This window comes from Sarcophilus harrisii, chromosome 2 (genome assembly GCF_902635505.1).
Source record: "Sarcophilus harrisii chromosome 2, mSarHar1.11, whole genome shotgun sequence".
Classification (NCBI taxonomy): domain Eukaryota; kingdom Metazoa; phylum Chordata; class Mammalia; order Dasyuromorphia; family Dasyuridae; genus Sarcophilus; species Sarcophilus harrisii.
In genome coordinates this window covers 640524054-640535351 of record NC_045427.1, presented here as the reverse complement: position 1 = coordinate 640535351, position 11298 = coordinate 640524054, and the positions used below count along the sequence as shown (strand labels likewise).

Here is an 11298-nt window from a genome sequence, read left to right as displayed (position 1 = left end):
AAACGTTAGCTCCATCCAGACAAGACCATAAGGATATTGGTTTTACAATTAGCACGAGCGCCTGTCTGTCCATTTGACTGAACTCGGGTCACTATACTGTTTATTATTGTCAGTATTAACCCAGAGGAAAGTTCTTTGAGAAAGAGGCAAAAAAAAAAAAAAAAAAAAAAAAAAATGTACTCATGAATTGGTTCTTTGAATTTATAGTTGCCATGAACACATGGCTTCTACTTGCTTAAGGAAATATAAGTCCCTGGTATAATAGATCCCTTTAATCCAGAAATTCACTTGAGCATAGATTTTAAGACAGGAGGGACATACAGAATACAAATTATACGTATTACTTAGGAAAAATAACATTCCCTCAACAATTTCATGTCAGATGAAAATATTTTTATTTTTTTTAAATAAAAAACAACAAAGTAGGTACTTCCTAGTTGTTAAGGCTAAAAAGTATTAACTGCAAAGTTAGACCAACCAGAACAAACCTTTGCTTATGATTAGTACCCATAAAGCAATTAAAAGTAAATATGTAAACAGTTAACTACGGCAATGCCTTTGAAATGTAAGCATAAAAAGACATCGCCATCTACATTACGGGTTTAAGACTAATGGAACGTTTAAGATGTACCAGGAAATTAAACTGTCATCAGTTAAAGTTTAATTAGTGTTTTAATATTTCACTCTTAAAAACACAATTTGTGTTTTGCTAAATTCCTACCATATCGAAAAAAATATTCTGGGCGCGATGGCATTTCTCTGCCAGTTCTATCTCTCCTACCTCTGCTCTCCAACCCCCGCATTACAGGTGATTGCTTTCTAAAATGCCATTTCACATAAATTGTGCCACACTGCCCTATAATTCCATTTGGGGCTGAACTAATTAACTTCTCAGCAGGTGGCTGAGGTGCTTGAATCCATGCCTGAAGAAATACTTGACTGCTTATACAATACAAACATGTCTAAGTGACCTTACATGGGTTGTCTCTAAATCATCACAATTTCCATTTTTAATAGTACCAAGTAAAATACATTTAATAGAACCCTAAAGGGCAAAGATAAGGCATTTATAAATGGATTTCACTTTCCACATACATTTGAATCCACTTTAAAAAGGCGCTCTCCCAGGTCAGGGGGGTACTTGAGAAAGTTAAAATGGATTTTGCAAAACTCACCGGAGAATTGGCCTGTCGGATATTTTCTGAAAAGCTGTTTACCTTAGGAGGTGTAAATTATATGCTAACCAAATGCCTTCTAGATTTACATCTGTCCCCACTCTGTGATTCTATTATTTTTGTATTTAACCACACTGTGACTGTCAATGCTTAAAAATACACTAATGCTTATTATAGGGAATTCACATAGCAGGATATAAAAAGCAAATTTGCAACCAGTCATTTCAGAGCATCAGAATATCATCACAGAATTGCCATATATCTCTTAGCTCTCTGGAGTTCCACCAATTAGGTTATCATTAACAAGGCGGGGTTTAAGTTTCCAGTCAAAAAAGGCTTTGTTTCAAGTTTACGTCTGTCTACACAAAGAGACAATTTAAAGGAGCAAACAAGGAATTTGAAAGGACAGCCCATTAAAGCTGAGCCAGCTTTTTTTTTTTTTTTTTTTTTACAACTCTGCATACATTATTCTGTATCATAAACTGCTACCATTTATTGGAAATGAGATAAAATGAACAGGTCTTTGATGAACTTCATCATGGATTTAACTCAGTCCCTTCAAAAAAAAAAAATCTTTAGGGGGAGAATAGAGAGAGGGATGGAAGCTTTTTGTATAACAACAATGTCTTCCAAAGGGTACGTATGTGAGAGACAAAGGGGAGACAAATACTATTCCAGAAAACATTCAATCCATTGTGTTTGTCTAGGGGGGGAAAACAGCATCTTTCTAGTCTATACCATTGATAAATTTAAAATCATGGAGATAAAAAAATTATTTAGGATTAAAATAGAAAAATTGCTTTGGGTTAGGAAATGGTTTAGTTGACTGACCAAAAATTGATAAAATAAACTATTCTTAAAATAGGAAGATTTTGGGGAGGCATTAATGTAGTCCTATTCTACCATTTTCTATGTTTTTGTACTATTTATGTTATATATATAACATATAATCTATTTAGAGGCATATTTCCTTAGAAGTTGTTTCTAGGAAGCATATTACTTTATGGAGATATCTTTTCACTTTAACATCTAGAGTGATGACATTTATTAGGCCACAGTATAGCTATGAGACAGTAAAGTCCCTGTTCTATTACAACAGCTTTGGAAAGAAGTTTCATTAATTTATCCTAGATTTTTTTTTTTTTAAACTAACATAGATATCCTAATGGTAATTATGTAGTTGTCTACACCGGAGCATAATGGAAAAATGTACAACTTAAAATACTTTTTACTATACTCCAGGCTCTCATGTTACTTAATCTAATAAACTGTAAGCAAATAGGGCCCAGATCTCACCAAGAGCAAGAGAGGAAACTGCCTGGTTTTGTCTTTTTGGGGGCAATTTAACTCTTTCCAGACATTATGGCAACAATAATAAGTTATTTCCTTCAGTGCACAAATGTGTACTGGAGATACCTCAGAGTTAGTGAAACTTAAAGGGCAAACAATTTACTTGGGGTTCAGAAGTAGTTTCAGATTACTCTAGGCTAAGTCTTTATTGCAAATCGTGTTGGGTATTCTGCTTAATGATTATTCAGTTCATATACATTTCTATTAAATTATCAATATAAATTTTCCTTTGTATGCTATTTATATTCGATCTACACGTACCCATTTAGAATCTATTCACATAATCTGTCTATGATCACTCTGCACACCTTAAAGTGCTATACAAATGAGAATTATTACTATTCCTTTTATTTACAAAAGAAGTTATGATTCAAGATGTACAATTAGATAGTCATTGTTGAATATGAACATGCTTTGCTTGATTGCATATTTGTTAAAAAGCCTTTTCTTTTTTTCTCTTTCATGGAAGGGAACAGTGAGAGGGAAAGAAAAGATATTTATTAGCTGAAAAAATAAAATAAAAATTCTAAAATAAAGAGAACCTGTTATTCTTGGTCTCGGTCCATCAGTAAACAAGAGGTCATTAGAAGGACTGTTAAAAAAGGGCTCCAGTCCATCCATGTTCAGTGGCAGAGAAACAGATATTCAACTCTGAGACCTTCAAAGTCGTCCACTGAGGAAAGGTACGACTGGTGTGTAAATTATTTTTGTAGCCAGGAACTTTTAACTCACATCAAACTAAAATCTCTCCCTGCTGTAATTTACATGAGAAATGAGAAGGATGGAATTCAAAAGTTTCAAGAGAGGTTAGACATAAAGTGATTCCAACTATGAAAGAGAGAATGGCCCATTCCAGTGACACAAGCCATTTTGCCTCTGGCGTAGTCTAGATATACAATTAGGTAGAAACAGATGACACAAAATACTATCTAAAACAGTCCTATTTAAAAAAAAAAAAAAAAAAGAATTATTTTACATGAATTATTTTACATTTTAATACCAGTATTTTCCTTTTTGACTTTCAATGTCATCTGTTAAAAGGGCAATCAAAACTGCAACTAATATAAACTTCTTTCACTGGAGAAAGGAAGTTAGTTTTATTTCTAGGATTTCACAAGCAGAATCTTCCATAAATTACCCTAGCCAGCCATTCCGATTTGCCTGCATGCTAAGGATCTTGTCTCTCCTTGTTCTTCCAGTGAAATTCTCCCTCATTCTTTGTATACATCTTGACCACACACACATACACACACACACACACACACACACAAAGTACATGTCCTGCTACCAACAAAATGGCATCATTCTATGTGTTCACCTATATACAAATTAGACATCTACATACATATATGTACATATATAAGCACACACATTCCAGACATAAATATTACATATGTGGCAATAGATATTATCAGGGAAAAAAATAAAGGCTCCAATTAAATTAACAGAGACCCTTTTGGCCAAGTACTTATTCTACATTGTAATAATGCAGTCCTGATCCAAGATTTGGAGCTTTTAATAGCTTTAAAAAGATCCCCAGAGATTAGAGAACAGGGCAGTAATTTAATCCTTGTATTTTTATTTCCTTCTTCCAACAACATTTAGAATTCAGCAGGATTTGAGATGGTTGGTGTTGCTACTGACACCTTATGGAAAATGCTTTGTCTGGAAATTTGGATTAGATATTTTTAAGAAATAACCCTCTGTTCTAGCTTACAAGAAACATTATAACAAGAAAAGGATTTTTTGTTCCTTTTAAGGTGTTCATCTGTTCCTGCTGTTTATTCTTCTCCTTGAATTCATAATCCCATTTCTGTCACCATGATTAGTTGCTATGGAAATTACCACCTATGGAAATTATGTCACTGTTGTAAGAATCTGACTTTAGGTAGATAACAGAGACAACAGATTATAAACCTTTAAGAAAGAAAGATCAGATTTAATACGAATGCTATTTATTTGTGTTTAATATGGAAAATTAATACCATACTCAACTTTTCTGAGAATTCCTAATCTGCCATCTCCTTTGAACACAGCTACTAATTAAATGTTAAAATGTTGGCCAAGCACTCAATTACAAACCAAAGTTTGAAAATCCAATGTTTCACAATAGGAAATTAGCACTGGATATAAAGTGCATTTCTTCTTCAATAATGCATAGAACATGTTGTCATGTATCATTTCTGTAGGCCAAAATTGGATGTATTTGACTTTCAGGGATTAATGGTAAAACATAGCTACGGGACTCATCAAGGAAACAATTTTAAATAGTGCACTAAAAATTCCTTTTAAAGATGAAGAATTCAATCTGATTCCAGAATTTATCCCAAGAATTTAAAAGGTCAAGTCTATAAACTGGTGACTAATACTGAATTGGAGCCAGTGAAATGTCAGATGAAAATTCCAGAATATTAAAGAAACTTTCTTGGGTGGATTCGGCAATTTGTGGTTTGAATAAAACTTTTGAAATGTGAATTAAAACAAACTTTGATTCCCATTAAAATTCACAGGATGAATATATGACACATATTTAATAACATAACTAGGAATTCTCTCCCCAACAACCCTCAATTTTCCCCGGGGGCAAAGTTTACACCCTGGTGTTGAGGTGGGAGCAAGTTAACTCTTCTAGACTCTAAGACTACATTTTGAATCTGACTCATTCATTCTATTATGGAAACTGAATGGAGATAGTTAAGCATGGAAAATGGTTCCCCCCCTCAAAAAAACTACAAAAAACAAAAAAACAAAAAAAACCTCCTATTTTCTTCCCTAACTATAATATTTAGTTACCCTATTATAAACCATTGATGCAAATCACTATCTATTGCAGTATAAATAGTTATCACAGTCATTAAGTAGCAACACATCTCAATGCCTGTGAAAGAACAAGTCTCAATGGCAAATAGCAACCAACACCAGCTTTGGCTAAGCCATGTATTCATTAAGAGTTGCATTTGGGATTGCAACAATTCAAAGATAATCTTGAAGAACCCGGAATCATTCTTGAAGAATGTCTTTGGTAGATTTCTGTCCTGGCTCTGGCCCTGGTTTGGCCTCTACATTGTACCTCAAGAGGCCGAGATCTCATCACCCTAAATTATTATCTCCACTGGGAAGCAGCAACTCATAGCTTATGTGAGGGATGGATCCAAAGAGGAGGCCGGAGAGTCAAAGTCCGTCTTGTTCTCCTTGTTCTCCTTGTCCAACTGGTCCGATGTCGCCGGTCCTTTCATACTACATGGTGGCTTATCCGAAGGAGGCAGAAGTGCTCGCCTTTTTTTCCCTTTCCCATCATTAGTATTTAAATAGTCATTTGCTGGAGACAACACAACCTTTTTCTGCAAGACTATTTGATGAGATCCGTCAAAGAACGCCCCCCATCGGGAAGATGATTCTTTTTCAATGAGGAACTGCCCATGAGTATCTTCAATTTTCTTCTTTATGATGTCAGTTAAACTCTCAAGTTTCACTGGGGAATCAATGCCTATAATGATTTTAAGGGGGAAAAAAAAACTGGTGATAAAATTCCTAAGTTTAGATCATTTTTCACTAGAGATTAACTATTCATTTCCTAACTTTAAGAGCTAGTAAGGATCTTAGATCAACACCTTAGACAAAGCTAAATCATTTTAGAATGGTTAAATAATATCAAGTTTTTTAAAAAATTAAAAATAAAACAATTCCATTTATATTGCCAAACATCTAAGCCATTGCCTCCTCATCTGCAAAATGACAGGGTAGGATCAGAGATACTCTATGATCCCTTTCAGCTCAAGGTCTAAAAGGGGATAATTCTATATTTCTTAGTCAATGCAATTCTCCTGCAAGAATTTGCTCACAGGAGCAGCTAGGTGGTACAGTGGATAGAACACCAGCCCTGAAGTCAGGAGGACCTGAGTTCAAATCTGGCCTCAGACACAGCACTTCTTGTGTTACTTGTGTGACCCTGGGCAAGTGTCCTAAGCATAAATAGCTAGTTGAATATTTACTCTTAAAACGTAATACTTTCAAATATTCTGCTCAGCTTGAGGAGTATGAGTTTGGCTATATGGGGATGATGACAGATGAAAACAGAATGTAGTTGCGATTTCCTATCTATTCACAATATGGCTGCAAAGTCACACAGCTCAGATCTTAAATACTCTTTAAAATATGGGAGATTGGAATATCAACGAGACTAGAAGTTTCAAACTTTTCCAAGTAACAAACACTGCAATTTTCTTTGGCCAAAGATGAAAGCTTTCCATGCATTAATATTCATTTTCCAAAACCACTTAAAAATGAATTTAATAAAAGAGAAAAAAAATTACAGTACATGACTATAATTTGGAATATTGTAAGCTTTCATTTTCAAAATTTTCATCAGCTACTCAGTTAATGTTTATTTCCCCTGTACCTTTATTCATACTGAAGCCTTAAAATTGTGTTTGATCTTAAGCATTCAAGCTATGAAAAATGTGTATTCATTAATTTTGTATTAATTCATATATTAAACATGAACTCCTTAGGAAGTAATCATAGTCTTTTTTCATTCATTCTGACGGCCTCTAAAAAATTCAGCATTTTAATGTCAATAGAACAAGCTGTTTGAATACAGACAATGTTGTTTTTGTTACCCTGCAGCTTGGAAAAGACAAATCCCACTTACTCATATCATGGTAGACTGAGGTCGCCTCTTTTGTCAAGAACAAAGGTGGTTTCCGTGGTGACATAATCTCAATTTTCATAAGTTCTTCACAACAATGCTTCCATTGGCCTGAGAAAGAAAAGACAGACTGAGCTAAAATATAAATGCAAATCCATATATTTTATTTTTAACAGATGCCAGTAAATTTAATTTGATTTGTGAGTAAACTTGAAAAACATCACCTTTAAATAAACTTGCACAAAACCCCATAACTTTCCTTACTGTTAGTTAAAAAACCCACATCTTGATATAATAAAAAAAAATTTAATAGCAAAAATAACAAAAAAAATTTTTAAAGAGAAAAAAAAGAAAAAGAAAAAAGTTTTTTATGCAGATATTAAGCTACAATTTAATAGGATGATAATTTTTACTTCTTCACTAAAAGGACAGTAATCACTCTTTTGTGATTCCCACTCAGAGTTAAACTACAGAGATGTTAATTTACATAATAAATATAAGCATTCAGCGTTTCAGACAAAATCAAAAGTAAAAACTACCTGAAAGCTGAAAACACGTTTTAAGGCACGATCTTAATTTGGGAAAACATAACTAAGAATTGCCAATTTAATAAACAATTGTTCTATTATCTAAAATGATTATTCTTTTGACAACCATCTAATGTCGGAAAATCAATCTTTTTTCTTTAAGTGAAACCAGTTATTACTAAAATATTGGACAGATATCACACAATCTATTTCTAACTCGAGCAAATTTGTTTTAGGAGCGACATTTTAAAATGAGTAGGCATTGGAATCGGAAAAAAATCTAATCTTGGAGAAAATTAAAGAGCTTGGGAAAGATTAACTGTTCTCTCAAAACTTTTATTTCAAAATCCAACCCTGAGACCGACTTCCCTTGGAGGGGGGCTTCGCTAACATACGTTCATTCATCTGTTCATTCCTTCGTTCCAGTACTTAGTGAGCACCTACTATGCACAGACGGCATCCCTGCCCATCACTGTGCTTGCTACTAATTACCCAACTCGAAGACATATAGTCTTCGGGCACAAGGTTTATGCCCTCCACACGACCAGGAAAATGACTGTAGTACAAATGCCTGGAACTTTTTAAGAATGATTTATGGCCTACAGTTCCCTGCATTTTATTATGTTCTCAATATCCCCGCTCATGATCCAGTCTGACTGGTTTTCCTGCTTTAAGAAATTAAAGACATCTCATTTTCGGTCAAGTTATCTGCACAGTTTTCTGAGTTTTCCTCTAAAATACTAGCCGGTTAATTAATACAGTTATAACTTCTTAATCCATTCACCTCAAGTAAATAAGGAAAATAAAAAACCTTTCAGTATGTTTTATTACAGCCTGTTAAGTATGGTATATGGTAAAGATATGGAAACAAGCAAGACAGCAATTTATGAAAGGAATAAAATTCCAAGGATAAACCTTCAAGAGTTCTCTAAGCCAAGTTTAAATCTCTGGGGATCTGGGCCCGGTACTTTCCCCCTCTTTTAAATAAAGACATAAAAGCTAGCTGCTGCCCTCCCTCCCCGTCCCCCCCTGCAAATCAACCTCTAGTCTAATGAGAAAATAATGAAACAGATTGTGGACAAGCCAAGCAGGATGTCTCTGCTGCCATTCTCGACAAATTCTCAAGTGCGGCGTTTTTACTGCGCCCGATTAGCTGAAGGAGTCTCATTGTTAAACTGCTGGCTGAATTTTGTAAAAGATACTAATCTTGTTCGAAATTGGAACATAATACCACCTTCCCCACTGTACCCTTCACAACAGCAAATTCTACTCAAGTCGGAGAAGGGGATTTAGGGGAAATGCTGACCGGCTCCATCTTCGCCAGGGAGCACAGGTCTCCTGGCAAGGAGACCCAACGGGTCCCTCCAGCTGCGGGTGGCTGCATCTTATGGGCCGTAAGGAATAGTCAGGACAAAGCGGGCCTGGCCCAGAAGCAGCCTGGCTGGCCCAGGGAGCGGCCGCCGCGTCCCTCATCCCTTAGCTGGCTGATGGGAGAGCGGGGGCCGCCAGGAAGGCAGGCATGCTGGGCAACTCCTCCTGAGCACGCCGGGGTCCTGCTCAGCCCCTGCCCCAACTTCACCCTCCCCCAATCTCTGCTGCCTCTGCCACCATTCACTCGTGTCCTACCCTCCAGAATCCCACCTCTCGGCAGAGACCCCAGAGGGGTTTTTTCTTTCTCCAGCTCATTTCACAGGTGAGGAACCCGAGGTACCCAGGGCAAGGTGACTTCTCCAGGGTCCCACAGCTGGTAAGGGAATCAAGTCCCGTTTAAATTTGCACTGCGGCGCCCCCTAGCGGCGGGATCACAAAATCCTCAGCCTCTGGGAATGGCCAATGGCCTGGGTCCAAGGTGGTGCGGGAGGAGGAGAGCCGGACGTTTTGGGTCTGGGAAGCTGCATTGTTTCCAGCGGCCCCGCTTCCTGTATTCCAGCCAAACAGCCTGACTATATCCCCAACTTCCCCCAGGAGTCTCCTCCTCGTGTTTTCCCTGGGCCTCCATTCCTCAACTGCCTGTTGAAATACTTTTTACCTCCTCTTACAATGTATTTCGAATCTGCTTGTTTTCAGGGGGAAGGGGGAGACATCAACTACTTGTCAACAGCCATTTTTCATCCACCTGATTTTTCCCACGTGGATAGTAAGAGTAAACTTTCCTGAGTGTGGATGGATCTCACTGGGGGCTCTCACAGTGACATTCAGTGACTGCAGACCTCCCATTCAGAAATAATTCAGACAATGGTAACTATGTGTTAAGATATAATCGGCATTTTTTTGGATTTCTTTGGTGCCTTTCTTCCTCACAAATGCATCTCCTTGCTCCATTTGTTGCTTATTCCCGAGTTACATTTCCCTGTATATTTTCAGTTTTTCTTTATGTCCTCCTTTGCCCTGGAATCTCTGGATATTAAGATGTTGATTTAATTTTGGAAGTCTTATCAGATTCTTGGAAGGATTTCTGTGTCCTCATCTTCTACAACAGATGTTGGCACAAAAGTTTCTATTACTTCATGTTTTTTGGAAAATGCTCATCCTGCCCCCTGCAAGACAAGATAGCTCTATCTCCCATGAAATCTTTTTTTTTTTTTTTAATTGCCTTGGGACATAGGTGATTACATCTTTATTTGCTCTTCTCAGAAGGACCTGTAAGAACTGTTTCCATTAAGCTAAAATCTCCCTGTTAATATTGGTAAGATTCAGTTACAGCAGCCATCCATTCATCCAGTCACTAGAGAATGCCCAGTTTGGAGCACCAAGCAGCATTAATGCTGCTCTCAGACCCGGGATTAGAACTTCTCTCTCCCTTACACAGAGGATCTGGTTTCTTCTGTTAACTATCTCATAATATGAGATAACCATGCTACGGCCAAAGAGTTTCTATAAGAACTGATTTCCTTTAAAAGAAGGTGAGTTCATAGCTTAACAAATATAACATTTATAAATATCACACACACACACACCTTATCATAACAGCAATTCTTTAGTAACTGGGGAGGGGGGAGATGTAGGAAGGTAAAAGATCAAAGATGATCAATTATAAACGTAACTCTTTGATCTTGGCTCCTAGATATTATAACGTGTTACATCTTGTTTGCTTGAATCTCACTATAAAACTATCCTTGGATCCTTAGCCACAGGATGGTGGACCTTTCTGTCCAAGGCCAAGCCCACCAACATCTGCTCTCACTGCTTCCTCAAGGTCCCCAACATCTCTTCTTCTTGTCAGACCCTCTTTCTATTGGCTCCTTCCTTGCTCTCCACAAACATGCCAAAGTCTCTTCTAGTTGAGACTCAAGCCACCATAGCAGCTCTTTCTTTCCCATGTCTACACCAATGTTTTCACTTTTCACTGCTTCTGACCCTTTTGCAGTCTAGCTTTCCACCTCACTCAGTTCCAGATGTTGAAAGTTACCAATGATCTCTCTCCATTGATGGCCTTCTCAGCCTCCTTCAAGCTTTTCATCCTGTTGACCAACTTTGGCTCCTGGATCCTGACTTGCTTCCTGGTTCCCTACGCATGGGTTTGATTGCTCCTTTACTGGCCCATTTACCACACAACACCCTTGAACTCCAGATGCTCCCTACATTGCTGGGTCCTCCT

The 11298-nt window shown here is 37.1% G+C and overlaps 1 protein-coding gene across 1 annotated transcript in view; it reads right to left on the bottom strand.

The window, feature by feature from the left end:
* Positions 1-378: 378 nt before the first annotated feature.
* RTKN2 (rhotekin 2) overlaps positions 379-11298 on the bottom strand; it is a 76744-nt gene continuing 65824 nt past the window's right edge. The window contains exons 12-13 of the mRNA XM_031956900.1: positions 7177-7284; positions 379-6012 (exon numbers count right to left, since the gene is read on the bottom strand). Of these exons, the coding sequence (XP_031812760.1) occupies positions 5660-6012; positions 7177-7284 (461 nt within the window). The 3' untranslated portion in view covers positions 379-5659. The remainder of the gene's footprint in view (positions 6013-7176; positions 7285-11298) is intronic.